The sequence below is a fragment of the Bos taurus genome, chromosome 1, assembly GCF_002263795.3.
Source record: "Bos taurus isolate L1 Dominette 01449 registration number 42190680 breed Hereford chromosome 1, ARS-UCD2.0, whole genome shotgun sequence".
Taxonomy (NCBI): Eukaryota; Metazoa; Chordata; class Mammalia; order Artiodactyla; family Bovidae; genus Bos; species Bos taurus.
The window spans coordinates 6,108,941-6,125,268 of record NC_037328.1 but is presented as its reverse complement, the minus strand read 5'-3'; the positions used below and the strand labels follow the sequence as shown (position 1 = coordinate 6,125,268).

General features: G+C 40.9%; 1 protein-coding gene across 12 annotated transcripts in view; it reads right to left on the bottom strand.

Moving 5' to 3' along the window:
* The window catches only part of GRIK1 (glutamate ionotropic receptor kainate type subunit 1), a 466,650-nt gene extending 452,531 nt beyond the window's left edge, over window positions 1-14,119 (bottom strand). For 11 of the 12 annotated variants that reach the window (XM_059885294.1, XM_059885300.1, XM_059885297.1 and 8 more), the window contains exon 1: window positions 12,705-14,119. In XM_059885294.1, the coding sequence (XP_059741277.1) occupies window positions 12,705-12,822 (118 nt within the window). In that variant the 5' untranslated portion in view covers window positions 12,823-14,119. 12 annotated transcript variants of the gene reach the window in all.
* Window positions 14,120-16,328: the final 2,209 nt, after the last annotated feature.

Here is a 16,328-nt window from a genome sequence, read left to right as displayed (position 1 = left end):
TCACTGAACAGATGTTTCAAAAGCCCTTGTAGCCTAAGAACATTTGTCATGGTCATGATCCCTATGCCCCCCCTCTCTACTTTTCTCTCTGTCTCCCACCACCACCAGTCATAAACAGGGTGTTTATCACCCTTGGGGCCTTCCTGGTAGCTCAGTTGGTAAAGAATCCCCTGAAATGCAAGAAACCCCGGTTCAGTTCCTGGGTTGGGATGTTCCCCTGGAGAAGGGATACATTATCCACTCCAGTATTCTTGGGTTTCCCTGGTGACTCAGATGGTAAAGAACTCACCTGCAATGCAGGAGACCTGGGTTCATACTTGGTTGGGAAGATCTCTTGGAGGAGGGTATGCAACCCACTCCAGAATTCTTGCCTGGAGAATCCCCCTGAACAGAGGAGCCTGGCAGGCTACAGTCCATGGGGTCACAAAGAGTCAGACACGACTGAGCAACTAAGCAGAGCACAGCACATCACCATTACCCTTTCCAAGTTATTTTGAAATGCAGTAATTAGCTTCATACATGATATTTCTCCAGGTCAAATAAACAAAGCATATAGAAAAACCTAAACTGGAATTTTAATATATATTTAGGCATTTATACACGACTGTATGTATATTCGGAGAGGGCAATGGCACCCCACTCCAGTACTTTTGCCTGGAAAATCCCATGGACAGAGGAGCCTGGTAGGCTCCAGTTCATGGGGTCGCTAAGAGTCGGACACGACTGAGCGACTTCACTTTCACTTTTCACTTTCATGCATTGGAGAAGGAAATGGCAACCCACTCCAGTGTTCTTGCCTGGAGAATCCCAGGGACAGAGAAGCCTAGCGGGCTGCCGTCTATGGGGTCGCACAGAGTCGGACACGACTGAAGCAACTTATAAGCATATGTATATTATATATAGTAATATATATAATATATGTGGTAATGTGTGGGTATGTATATGCAATACATTAATATATACTAATTTTATAATTATGATATAACACATACCATATAATAATTAGAGAGGCCTTAAAAACCTAGACTTTCTTTTGCAAAATGCAGAAAACTGAAATGTACAAAGTTTGCTTTTATTGTTGCTTCTTTTGTTATCTTAATTTTTGAAACAGCTATAAAATATAGTTTAAACATAGTTTTAAAAATAGTTTCAAATCATAGTTTGAACATATTTTAAAAAATCACCCTAGTGCTTAAAGCTTCAACATTAGAGTTCAGATAAATGTGTGGCACTCTAAGAATCCAGATCTGTTTCCCCTCTTTGCAGGATGGAAAGTTCGACTTGAGACAGGCAGTCAGTAGAACCCCTGGGATCTGAGGTACACAGACCCACATACAGTTGTGTTCTCTGTGAGTACAATCTGCACGTTTTGCAGTTTGAGGTACATAAATGAGAATGGAGATGGAGACATTGTGTTCTTGAACAGAAAGGGCCTGAGATAATTGGGGCCTGGAGATAACTTGAGGCTGATTGCTGCTATGTGAACCATGGATTTCTCCTTAATGAGGTGCTGGGTAAACAGCCCACTTCAGAAATCAGACAGAGAACTGCTGCGTCTCAAAGGGTGAAAGTGAACCACGGTGGGCTCTCCGATTGCAGTTGTGGGCAGTGGATGCCTGGAGTTAGAGGTCAGTACCTGGGTTCAGACAGAATCATCACATCACAGTGGATGTCTTGGACAAACAACAGCAAACTCATCTCCCTGAAGGACACAGAGGGGTCTTTGGTCTATGCAGAGAAAAGGAAGAAAGGAGAGCTCTTGAAATTTACATTTTAAATTGAAAGTGAAACCTTGCTGTGGTCCTGGTGGATACAGGGGCTTGTGTGCCTAGTCAGGTTTAATTTCAGGGAAATGAACAAAGTCCCATTTCCACACATGTGATGCCGTGGCTGTAAGTGCGAAGTACAAAGGTGTTGCATATCCTCATGAGGTTTCTCAGTTCAGACCAATGACAATAAAGCAGAACCAACACTGTAGAGGGAACTGAGGGCGAGGCTGGGGTAACCGTTGCGCCCATGTCCTTTGTTTACCACCGGCTTCCTCAACCAAGGAAATGGGCTTATTTAAAGGTTAGGAGACGTGGCCAAGCTAGCAATCACCAGAACTGGAAACATTCTCATTTTGGTGAGCTTTGCACTCTGTCAAACTGCATGCAAAGGGACTGCTAGAATAATCTAGAAAGTACAGAATGATGACTTTAACCATTCATTTTTAAATTAGGCAAGGACAAGTAATAGGAATCTAAATTAAAAAAAAAAAAATTTCACCTGTAACTCACCGTATTCACAAAACAAATGGACTTTCTTTTTCCACCTTAATTCTTCGAGTTATCTATAAGCAAGGATGAAATGTAAACATTCCCAATCCAAGATATGTAAAATCATACACTACTTCCTATGCAGTTTTCATTTTAAGGCCTACATTTTACCATAAGGTTTACATTTAATAGATCCTTCTTTCTTGAGTTTCAACTATTCCTTTCTTAACCATTCCTTCCTGTTGATTTAGTCGATTTACAATCATTTATAAAGGTTCTTGCCAATTTGGTAAGCTTGTATAAAAACAGCCTTAGAGTTCAAATATATCCTGAATTAAAAGAAACACACACTGCCCAGAATTCAAAAGGTAAATGAATATTGTCCTTTAGACTCAAAAGATAGAGCTCTCTGACTAGTCTGTTTTTAGGAGATACAGTAACATCTTATACAATATAAACATAGGCAGGTCATCAGAATGCAGCTTCTGTTTATGGTTCCCCAAAGTATGCAATCCAACAGTTTAGAGGTTTAAATTTTTTTAAAAAAGAAAAGCTTTAAAAGTCGTAATTGAGTCTTCACAATGAAAAAGAAAAACATTTGATTTTTGCCATCCTTTCCCCAATTTGAATTATAAAGTACTGGCCCTGGGAATTAAGTATTGATTTTTAAAGACATATTTAGACAGTTTTGCTAAGAAAAGGAACCATGCAAATGGTTTGCTATGAGAATTCATCCTAAGACATCCACACTTACAGCCTCTAGCAGAGTATGTCACAATGCTTGAATCAATATTCAAAGTTAAATTTTGTTTAATTAAGTACAAAAAGTACATAATTGCTGAAAACCTAGATGCTAATAGATTGAAACAGCTGATGCCTGATTTTCTATAAACCCATAGCAGAATTCTAAAGAGGACATACAAGCATCACATTTTATCAATAGCAAGTTTTATATAAAGTTTATTTCCTTAATGATTTTTCTGATATTATATTCTGTTGTAGTTATTTTAATGATACTCTAGAAAACTATGTGGCATATTCTATGGAACTGACAATAGGTTTTCTATTTTCCTTGATGCAATTAGTTATAGACTTTTCTGTACTACAGAGTAGGTAGGAACAGTTATAGCAGAAGAGATCTTGATATGGGTTACGGGTTTTTTTTTTTTTTAATGGACTTTACATATTTATTTTTTAGAACAGTTTTAGACTTATATTCAGAGAAATTCTCATATGCTCCACATCTAGTTTTTCCTATTATTCACAACTTTATATGTGCATAGTGCATTTAAAATTAATGAAACAGGGAGGAGGGTTCAGGATGGGGAACACATGTATACCTGTGGTGGATTCATTTTGATATTTGGCAAAACCAATACAATATTGTAAAGTTTAAAAATAAAATAAAAGTTAAAAAAATAAGAAAAGTTAAAAAAAAAACAAAAAAATAAAATTAATGAAACAGTATTGATACACTATTATTAAGTACAATAGTATGCATTTTTATTCAAATGTCCTTCATTTTCACCTAATATCCTTTTTTCCTTCCAGAATCTCATTCAGAACATCCAATCACATTTATTTATCATGTCTCCTTAGACTTCTCATGGCTGTGACAATTTCTCAGATTTTGTTTATCATGACCTTGAAAGTGTTGGCAAGTATTGGCCACATATTTTGTAGAATGTCTTCTATTGCTATTGATCTGACATTTTTCTCATGTTTAGAGTGGGGATCTGAATTTTGGAGATGAAACCCAGATAAGAAAAGTGCCATTTGCCTTATCACATCAAAGGTACATACTATCAATACGATTTATGCATAGTAACACTGACCTTGATCACTTGGCTCATTTGTTTCAGAGATATGTCTCTTCTCCCCCATTTTTTAACTTTAATCATTTATTTATATCAGTATGAATTCAAGGTCATTTATTTTATACTTTGGTTATAACCCATGTTTGGTTAGACGTGGTGAACTGGAGAGGTTTAGGGTCACCAGACAGAGATGCTGAGAGGGAAGCAGAAAATCGTAATAACTTGGAGCTTTCAGAACATGACTGCCCTGGCGGGTCACGTGGTGAAGAGTCAGCCTGGAATGCAGGAGCCCCCGGTACAATACCTGGGTCCAGAAGATCCCCTGGAGGAGAAAATGGCAACCCACTCCAGTATTCTTGCCTGGAGAATTCCATGGACAGAGGAGCCTGGCAGGCTACAGTCCATGGGGTCTCAAAGAGTCAGACACGACTAAGTGACTGATACTTTATAACCCAATACTACTTTAAAAAAATGTTTGCTCAAATTATTCCATTTTTGACCTTGGGAGCCCAGTACTTGATACCTGTGAACCTTTAACACACTACCATCAGTGGGGTTTTTGGACCACTTCTTTCTCTGGTATTACAAGATACTCCATGATACTACATGATACTCGTGTATTTTTGCGTCAGTCCCAAAAGTGTCCACGTCCACAAGGATGCCTGGGTGCCCGTTGTGTTCATTGCTCCTAGAGCGTCATTGTCTATTGTGAATACCAATCGGTTTATGAGTTGAGTTTTAATTGATCAAATACAGTACATGTTTCACCTTAATATAGTCTATAATCTTTGACTTGCTCAGTGAAACAAATAATGCATTTTAATATAGTTTTCATTTTGCATATTTAAGAAAAAAATAAGTGGTAGTGAACTGCCAGTCTTCAAATTGATCACTGATGACAAGAGTAATAATTAATCACTAGATTTCTATTAAACAAAAATAAATTCTAGTATAAAGCATACATTGGTGAGTTCCTTTTGAAACATTTTTCAGTCAGAATTTTAGTGTTAATAGGCTTTTATACATTATTTTATTTTGTGTTTTGCTTTTCCCCAATCAGCAGTTAACTAGTAATTTATCAAAAGATGTAAGATAGGCTAGTCTTTCAAAAGTATTCAGCCAACTAAGGTACCTAATAATATAGCAAAATAATTTAGAGGTTAAAAGAAAGTGCTTTTAATGCTGTATGGTATTTTTGTAAGATTGTTTTGTGGTTAATAGGAATTTACTCTTAATTTAGTCAATGTCATTGTTTCTTAAGTACACCTTGTAACTAATCTTATCTTGTATTTAATAAATATGTTAACATAACATTGTACAAAATTACATTTTAAAAACCCTTAAATTTTGAAAAAGAACAAAAAGAGAGTAAAATATCACCCAAGTCACACAGGGATTTTTATTTTTTAGTAGCTTACAAGTTACATAAATACAAAATAGCATATTTTTACCTCTTTACTATTTTCCCTTCAGGGTAAACCTGAGCTTTCCATTTGACTTGCAATTAATAATATTAGAATGTTAATGTAATTAGAGTTTAGGTTTTTCCAGTTTGATATGACAACTTGATCTCAATAGAAAGTCAAGACGAGAAATTTATTTAGTTCATGTAGCTGGTGTACATTCCTTTTTATTTAAATGTTTGCATTTCTCTATGAAAATTTATCACAAAAAATCAGATACACATTTAAAAAGTATATAGTTTGAGTTTAAATATAAAAAAAACTTTAACTTACTACAGATTATATTCTTAGAAAATATATTATAAAACTGATATATTTTTTCCATTTAAAACAATGCTAAAAAAGTAAGCCTCAAAAATGAAAACAGGAAAATGGCCCCATATCACATTTTAAGCTAATAAAAATGATATACCTTCAGAATAGGCTATGTGGTTTTTAAAAATGTTTTCTTCATAATACAGAACAATCTAAACATTTTAAATCTATTCTTAAAGCTTTTTAAAAAGATATTCTGAAGTAAGGAGTGGGCAGAATTTGGGTAAGACTGAAGAAGCAGCAGGATGTGTGCTCACATGAGTTTTGATGTATATATACTGACAGTTCAATGGTCTTAATGTCCAGTGTTACCTTAAATATGTTCTGGGTAGTATGAGTTCAGTAGGACCTTAATGGTTGTGATTTAAGTAAGGGTCTTTTGATGATTAAACTGTGGGAGATACCATACTAAACAACAACAACAAAACAGAATTCTTTGTGCAGAATTAGAAACAACCTTTAATATGTAAACCTGCCCCATGAATCTCTAAAGGAGAGCATTTCCCCATGCTTACTTAACCAGACAAATCAATTATTCTTCAGCATGAAACTCCTACCCTGTTCATTAATCAAAAGAAAGATCAGGCTGAGGAGGTACCTGCGTTAACCCTAACACAAGTCATACATTTCACATATGATACCACTTTTCTTCTTTGCAATGAATCCATGAGTTTGTTATTATTATTTATCCTTCTATAACTAACACAATACATTAGTAATTTTCTTGAGGCCAATTAGAAAAAGGCAGTTAGAAAAATGACTTCCCTTCCACTTGTAGTTCCCCACCATTCTTTCTTTGAGCTGAAATAATTTCTGGAAAATTTTAGCATATAGATAAAATATGTTACATTTTCTATGGATAATTATCTGTGAAACAATAAAAGAGGATTAAGAGGCCATAGGATAACTCACCACTACTCGTATCTATCAATCAATCTCCCCTGAAAACCATTTCAATTGCTGGTACAGTCTCATTAAAAATAGTGTGTTGGCTAGATATTAGGCAACAAGGTTCCCCTCCAACTAGGTTATCTCCCTGAACCCCTTCTTATTGAGAAATTATGGGGAGTCCAATGATAATATCGGCTTTCCTTTTTGACAAATGTCTAAAGTATACTCAAATATAAATCACATTAACTTTGCTTTATGTAGTTATTGCTGAATAAGTAACAGCAACAGTTCATTTCTCTGATATTTTGACTTCAGCTTAGTTTAAACTGTTGTGTAACTGACATACACAAGTCCATTTACAATACAGTATAATTTAATGCAAGGGCTTGAAACTTGAGATTGGAATGTCTAGCTCCAAAGCCCAGCATTCCTACTAACTAGCACTGGAATTTAGGCAAAGTCACAAAGTCTTGGCCTTCTCAAAACTGGAGATTAAAAGCCATGTAGGAAAAGTACTGCAAGTCAGGTTTACACAGTATAAATATTAGACCTGTAAAATCCATTAGACCTGTAAAATCAATATTAAAGAAAAAGGTGATTTATGCAGATAATAAGGCAAAAGATCTGCTCATTTGCAGAAATACGTTCACATTATCCAGAGACTCCTTTTTTATCCTCTATCAGATAGCTTCTCCTCCAGATTTTTTTCCCAGGGTCAGTGGAGTTCTAAAGTCAGTGATGACATCAGCATGCTTTCTCAGGGTGAAATCTACCTCAGGGCCAAATAGATCTTCCTAAACAGAGGCAGGGATTTCTGCTCCAGGTTTGGCAGCATGAATCCACTCTGTCTGTCCTCTGTGCATTTGAAGGTTTGGACTTATTCCATGTGGACTATGACATGGATATAATAAACTGAAAGCAGAAAATGAATGGAGAACTCTCCAAGAATAATGCTGCTGCTGCTAAGTCGCTTCAGTCGTGTCCGACTCTGTGCGACCCCATAGACGGCAGCCCACCAGGCTCCTCCGTCCTTGGGATTCTCCAGGCAAGAACACTGGAGTGGGTTGCCATTTCCTTCTCCAATGCATGAAAGTGAAAAGTGAAAGTGAAGTCGCTCAGTCATGATCGACTCTTAGCGACCCCATGGACTGCAGCCTACCACGCTCCTCCGTCCATGGGATTTTCCAGGCAAAAGTACTGGAGTAGGGTGCCATTGCCTTCTCCGAGAATAATATCTGACACTAAAACATTAAAAGTGTCTTCACTGAAGGCCTTATGAAAATTTTCCATGGTGACATAGATTGTAAACCATTAGAATATAAGAATCAAAGAGCCAGGTGCATTTTGTCCACTGTGGCATGCCTTGCATGTGTCTGGCTCACAGGGGCGTGTGCTTAGTTGCTTAGTTGTATCCGACTCTTTGCGACCCCATGGACTGTAGCCTGCCAGGTTCCTCTGTCCGTGGAGATTCTCCTGGCAAGGATACTGGAGTGGGTTGCCATGCCGTCCTGCAGGGGATCTTCCCAACCCAGGGATCCAACCCAAGTCTCCCACATTGCAGGGGGATTCTTTACCATCTGAGCTACCAGGGAAGCCCAGCTCATAGGTGAGGAAGCATGTAATAAATATTTGTCTGTTGAGTGAAGAATGAATATTAAAATGACAAATAATTCATTTTGTGATGGCAGAATAAAGTTGTGAGTTTTTGTACACTTCAGCAAAAATATGAATATGCAGTGTTACTTTGAACTTTGGGGATATTTATGATTAAATATTTAAAAAATAATGCTATAGTCAACTTGATGGTTGAAATAAAATACATTTGGATCTCTCTTAAGGAGATAAAAACGTTTGAACAATAATATTGTCATGTAAATTTCCATTCTATTCACATATTCCACAGTATTTCTCTTTGTATACTATATTTAATTACATAATAGTAATACACTGTATTTATATAGTGGTTTGTTTGCAAATAACAAAAAACATAGTTTATTTGATCCTCCCCTGTGAAATAGGAAAAGTAGATATCATTACTACAAATTCACAGGTAAAGGGATACAGGCTCAGAAATATTAAGTGTCAGAAACATATACCACACTACTTGTTAGGTCCCTGTTTAGAAAACAAATTTCAATGATAATAATTTTTAAAATGTTCAAAAGGACTTCCCCGGTAGCTCAGTGGTAAAGAATCTGCCTGCTGACGCAGGAGACATGGGTTTGATCCCTGGTCTGGGAAGATCAATGCTGAAGAGCAATTAATCCCATGCAGCACAAGCTACTGAGCCTGTGTTCTGGCACCTAAGAGCCACAACCAGAGAAGCCACCGCAATGAGAAGCCGGCGCACCGCAACTAGAGAAAAGCCCACGCAGCGCCAAAGACCCAGCACAGCCAAAGAGAAATGAGCAAAAAGTAAAAATCCGTTTAACAAGTCTAAAAATTAAAAACAATTACAAAGCAACTAATAAATCCATAGACTGTTTATAGCCCTTCCCTTATCTATTTTCTGTACTTTTACCAATGACATTGTGAGGTTGCAATTGCTTTAATTTGATTTTTCAGATGCAAACAAAAGCCTGTGAGAGAGAATGTCTTGCTGAGACACATATCTAGTGAGTCTTAGAGGTGGAACCCAAGCCTGTGATGTCTGACAACAACCATGTGTCAGAAAGCCTGGTGGCCCAACTCTTAACTCTTAAATGCTAAGCTAACCACCACCTCTGTGATTGGGTATGCTGAGATGATACATTAAAATATACTATGCAAATATTTAATCCTGTTACTATTGTTATTAGAAATATGCTACATCTGTCCCAGAAATTACATATGCATATAGAATTGTTTTTCTTTTTCTTTTGTCCACTACTGGTGGTACCTACCATCTACTCAAGTCACCTAGACCCAGGTCTAACTATTGGTTATCTGGCTATGTAACAGAGATGTCTGTCATCGAAGCAGGTGTGTGTGATTAACTGGCTGTTGACAAACACTGGGGTGTGAGACAGAAAGACAGGAATAACCCCAGCGTGCTCTAGAGAACTCACTGCCTCCAGTCATTATTTCTCTTCCATGCTGGCTGTTGTAGAACCTCTGAAGTATAGTTAGGAGTAATGCTTAGGACCTCTTTGCCCTATAGAACCCCCTTTATATAAATTATGTTTCAAGATTGTAAACTTTTCAACAGACATCCACAATATGCATGAAAACCATGCATAATACACATAATCAAGACCTCTTTAATTCTTAGGATGCATGAATTTTCTGTTAAATTTTATCCCTTTCATTCACTTTTTTTCTCAATGGCTGAAGTTTAAGCAGACACTCTTGCAAGAAAAGTAGATGTGTAATTAATTCATCCAAGATTCAAGTGCTTCCTTACAGTGCAAAGTGCCAGACATCTATGTTTTACTTGGGGATATTTCCAGTTATTGGAACACTTGTAATACTAATGCAAGTTAATGATCAAGTGTCCCTTTTTGTTGATTGGTTGATTGGTGGGTTGGTTGGTTAGATGGTTAGTGGTTTGTTGAAAAGAGGAAGGAAAGATAAGAAGTGAAAAATAGTGTGTTTTCATTCTTCTCTTTCCTTTTCTCAACACACACAGTGGCTCAGTCCCCAACTCCTTTGATATTGCATACTCACTGTTGGACTTGACTGACATAAGAAACTCACTGTAGAGAGGCAGGTTTCCACTGAGCTAAAGCCAGTTTCCATGGTGCTGAAATGTGCGTTTAAAAGTAAGCATGGTCCTTAGGTGCCTACAGGTTGGTGTTCATGCCAAGCACAGGTCACAGAGGAGCCAGAAGAAGTAAGATGTTTGTCCTGCATATAAACAGCACCGTGCTAGCTACTTCACTTTATGCATTTTGGTTCCCATTTAGAAAAAGAAAATCTCATTATCGTGCAGCATATATTTTAAGGTTGGTGAATCACGTTGGGTTGTTTTAACTCTGAAAACTAATTTAAATGGATGAGTGTGATTGCTTGGAGCTTAGGTAAATAATCAGATCTGTGAATAGATATGTCCTAACATACTTTCACATCCCCTCCGGAAATTCCTTTAGATTTGGGTGATATAGGAGAGGAAAGTTCTTTCTTAAGATTATTGTACAGGAAGGGGAAACTGTTGGCTGGCATACCTTATTCTAGAGTGTCTAAATTTGTCTTTTATAAGATATATAAAATATACCCAAAATACCAATTAAGTTAATGAACACTGGAAATTGTAACATACTCATTGTTTACGCTGTGTTTGTTCATAGGAGTGAACAATCCTAGAGTGTGTAGGGTTGATTGCATCCCCCTTCCCCCCCAAAAAATAAATAAAAGAAAAAAAAGATTAAAAAATTTAAGGTTAAAACATAACTAAGGTGAAGGATATTTTAGCTATGAGTGGTACTTTTTGTAGAGGAATCTTTTGGGACTTCTTAAATGAACAGTCTAAATCATCCATTAAAATGTGCATTATCATAATTTAGAGAAAGATATCTGCGGTAAAAGTTAGTATTTGAGATCTTTTCTGTCCTTGAAAAACAGATCCCATGTGCCTAGAGAAAATGCATTTCAAAATAGTAAACTTCCTTTTTTTTTTTTTTTTTTTAATTTTCAATGGGGATATTCAGTGACAGGAACTAGGTTCTGAATCTTTGAAAAGAGATGCGTTCATTGCAGGTCAGAATAGTTATTGAACAATTTCAGCCACTTTAGTGTCATTATGAAAGAGTGCCCTGGATGGTTCCATGCAGGTTCGGTCAGTTCCTGGAAAGGGTATAAGTTAGAAGTCCTCGGAGATGAAGACCTCAGTCTTAGTGCCTACAGTGAGAAACTGGAAAAGCTGGGAGCCCCGCGTGGTGTCAAGACTTCACCTGCGGCTCTCCGCCTTCACTGGGTCTTTAAGAAGCCCAGTAGGTTGGGGGAAGAGGACCAACTGAGAACTAAAGGAATAGAAATTGGTTTTAGTGTGCCAGGGAGAGCATTAAAGTAGTCAACGAGCTTTTTCAACCCAAAAAGCCGCTCAGAAATCGCTCTGTGCCTTCACAGACCAGACCTTGGTGGCGGGTGCTGTGTGTTTAGGTCCCTGAGTCCACACGCTAGCAAAGATCCCTCTCTCCCCTGTTATTACCCCAACCTCCTTAGGCGGCCCCCGGGGTCCCTATCCTCAGTCTTCCAGTCTCCTTTTATCCCACCTTGAGACGAAAGTCCAGAGTCTTCCAGCGACTTACCCTGACGGTTTGGATCGTGCTCAGTGGCACGCAGGTGGGGCAGACTGGGGAGAGGGTGGAAAACTTAGGGGCCGGCTCGCGGCGCTAACTCGGCGGTCCTCCTGACTCCTTGAGCCCTCAGCCAGAAGTCAGACCCCAACTCTGCCCTACTCTAACGGAACCCTCCAGACTCCTCGAGCAAGAACCCAACTTAAGTAAGAAAACTTGAAGGATCGGGGTGAGCAGACGCAGGGAAGAACCCGCATCCCTGGTGGTCCCCAGTTCGACTCCTGAGATCTGGGCATCCCGCGGATACCCAGAGACTTGGTTGCCAGGACCCCCGGGGCGTGCATCTGGACAGCGCGATGCCTACCGAGGCGCAGAGGAGAAGCGCATTTCCTGGCCCAAACCGACCGCCTGCAGCCGCCTACACTCAGAGTAGCAAGCCGGTCCAGGCGAACCTGGATCGCTGGCTCTCTTGCCCGCGTTCCTGGAGCCCCGATTAAAAAAAAAAGAAACCCGCCAACTGTACTCGCGGGGAAGCCCGGCACTGGCCAGGAGGGAAGCGGTGAGGCGGCTTCTTTCCCGGAGCCTCGGGTGGGCACTGACCTCCACCAGCCCCCAGCTCCTGCCCCCCTGACCGACGCGCGCTCCCTCGCCCCGGGACCCCGAGGCGCCCGCGCTGGCCGCGGGGAGCCACCGCGTCCCCAGAGCGGGCCTCCTGGAGCGCTCCCCCGCCCCGCGGGGTTCACTCACCGATCCGGAGTACTTGCGGGGCGGTCTGGGGGAGGACGGAGCCGAGGAAATAGAGAAGCGTCCAGCCAGCGTCCCTGGTCCTCAGCCTGGGCTGGGCGAGGAGTGTGCGGCGCTCCATCTTCCTGGCTTCCTAATTCATGCCGAGACCCAGCCGCCGCCGCTCGCCCTGGAGATGCTGCCCGCTGGGCTCGGGTCCCTGCCTCATCCTCCCTGGGATGCTAACGCGGTGATACCCAGCGCGCTCCCCTGGCGGAAAGAGCTTGAGGGAACCGGCGTGGGATGGCGGAGCCGGCGGGCGACGATGGGCTCGCTCTGGGCTTCTGGCTTCTGCCGCTAGCCCATCACCGTTCCTCGTCCTCCTCCTCCATGGGCCGCGGGTCTCGGAGAAGCCGCGCACAACTGCTCCCGGAACCGAGAGACCAGCCGGGGAAAGTTGCTGCCCCAATTCGCCGGAATGTCTCCCTCATTCGTCCTCGGGTCAGATGAGAAAGTGGGGTGGCGGCAGGGATGGGGGGCAGGTGGAGAGTGCCACGAGACCAAGTGGGGGGGGGGGATGGAGAAAGAATACGGAGGAAGAAGGGGAGAGGGTAGGGGGTGAGTTGGTGCAGGGGCTCTCAGTGAGCAGGAGGAGCTCCCGCAGGTTAACTGGGATCCGAGCCACGCTTTGGCTTCTCGGTTCTCCCTGGCCACCTCGCCTCGCTCGCCTCCCCTCGCTCGCCCCACCCTTTATTTACTGCCCGCCCCAATACACCCATCCAGACACCCCGACGCGCGCACACGCACGCACATTCTCCCTCGTCCTCAACTTTGCGCCGTAAGGCTGGAAAGTGTATTGAGGATTGCCTCCTGAAGGCAGAACATTTAACTTGATGGTCAGAGCAGAGCCAACCTCTGCGCTGGGCCGCGAGTGGCCGAGGAACCCTCCTTGGAAATGTCCCCGGGCGCCTGTGTGAGGGTCTCCGAGAGGAGATTCTTCCCCATCACTTGATGGAAAAGCGCCATCTCGGACGCCAGCATTTCGGGGAATAGAAGAGCTCTTATTTTAACTCTGGCAAAGAGGAAAGAAAGCAGGAGGAGGAAGAAGAGAAGGAGAAATGAAACCTCGGTACTCAAAGATTAAAGTGGCTTCTCTCCTATTCAGACCCCAGATAATCTCTTGTAAATTGCCTCTATTTACATATGCAGAACTGGGAAAGAGGCAGCTTCCAGCGCGGCTCCTTGTCTTGGTTTTCTTTTCGACTGGCACGTTTGAACGCTGGAAGACAGGCTATTTTAGCTCTGCAGGTTTGAAGACTATTTCTCTGTGGAAGGACAAGGACGCTTCCCTGGGGAAATCATCAGCATTTGATCATTTTGGTTTAATTTCCTTTGAGCTTTGTGGGGGAATGTTCTATATAAATGTTGGCTAGCTTTGCATTAACATTCATAGACAATTTTTTTTTTCACTCAAAGTATGGATTTTGGAGAACTAACCTACACTGAGTTAATTCACCTGAAAAACATGTCCACAGTTTACAGACCTACAATAGGAAAGGATTACAAAAGAAACCTAACATAACTTCAGGTACTTTCATTCACTCTAACATGTAGTGCCAGGCACTACACACACACACACATATATAAAGAGAGAGAGAGAGAGAGACTATATATGTGTGTGTATGTGTTTGTGTGTGTAAAGTTGCTCAGTCGTGTCCAACTCTTTGCGACCCCATGGACTGTAGCCTGTCAGGCTCCTATGTCCATGGGATTTCCCAGGCAAGAATAATGGAATGGGTAGCCATTTCCTTCTCCAGGGGATCTTCAGACCCAGGGACAGAACCTGCGTCTCTTATGTCTCCTCTATTGGCAAGCGGGTTCTTTACCACTGCACCACCTGGGAAGCCCACGTGGGTCTTAGTCTCTGACTCTTTGCCACCCCGTGAACCAGAGCCCGCCAGTCTCCTCTGTCCATGGAGTTCTCCAGGCAAGAATAATGGAGTGGGTTGCCATTCCCTTCTCCAGGGGATCTTCCCAACCCAGGGACTGAACCCAGGTCTCCTGCATTGCAGGCGAATTCTTTACCATCTGAGCCACCAGGGAAACCCATAGATACAGATATATAGATATAGATTAGATATAGATATAGGGTTTCCCTGGTGGCTCAGTGGATAGAGTCTTCCTGCAATGCAGGAGAGGCATGTCCGATCCCTGGATTGGGAAGACCCCTGGAGAAGGAAATGACAACCCACTCCAATATTCTTGCCTGGAGAATCCCATGGACAGAGGAGCCCAGTGGACTACAGTCTATGGGGTCACAAAGAGTTGGACACGACTGTGTGACTAACACTTTCATTTTCATAGAGATAGAGATAGAGATAGATTATACATATGGATATGTCTTTTTTCTACTGAAGACCCATACTGTCCATCCCCCAAGAGAGGTTATAGCCCTACTGCTAGAAGCTCGTCAGTTCCTACTTCAAATAGTGTGCCTGGTTCTGATACTTCTGTAACAGAGTTGATAGAACAGAACATATCCACAGATAAGAAGATGGGTGGATCTGGATTTACGAATGCATTTTATGCATAGATCGATGAAACCAAGAAAAATTAGGAGCGTGTGAATCTTATCTTCAGAAATTTGAAGAGCTAAAAGAACTTAGTCAAAATATTAGGCAAAGAGAAAAATAAGAAAAATGAGAATATTGGATGGAGATTATAGAAGAGTAAATTTCACTTATTTAGGCGAGGAACATTTCTAAATCTGGAAAGTGTCAACAATGCTAAGACCTACTTCAGAAAAGAGACAAACTCCCTTTTGTTTATTCATTCACTAGTTTGTTCAATGCATATTTGAGTGCCTACTGTGTGGGAGACATCCAAGCCCTGGAGACACATTAGAAATATGGTTTCTGCCATAATGAAACTCATAGGTGATAAAGAAGTGTGATGAGTTTCACAAAATGGTACTCTGTGCATGATGAAAAGAGAAATATAACCTCTTGAGGAATTTGGGAAGAATTTGATAAGGAAATGATGCTTCAAAATTCCAATAATGGGTACTTTATAAATCCTTAACTAAGTATTTATATTTATTCTTAGTATCTATATTTATTCCTAATATTTATTTATATTTATAGAAATATAAAACCTGGTTGGGCTTCCCTAATGGCTCAGAAGGTAAAGAATCTGCCTGCAATGCAGGAGATCTGGGTTCAATCCCTGAGTTGTGAAGGTTCCCTGGAGGAGGGCATGGCAATTCACTCCAGTACTCTTGCCTGGAGAATCCCCACAGACAGAGGAGCCTGGCAGGCTACAGTGCATGGGGTCACAAAGAGTCTAACACAACTGAGCGACTAAGAACACACACACAAAGCTTATTAATGGATTTTTTAAAAAACCTAAAGATTTGTGTAAAGCATGTTCAGTTGTCTATTTTTCTTGGTGCATATAGGGCTAGTAGATAATAAATACAAGCATGGCTAGATCTGGAGAATCCAAACTCTAGAATTAGGTCAGCTTTTGAACAAACTGTTTCAATCCTGGTTTTACCTAATTTTTGATCTGTAACCTTGGTTAGATTACTTTATGTCCCTATAATAGAGATTGCTGATGCTTACCTAGATCCATTTCTCTTTTTCCTGG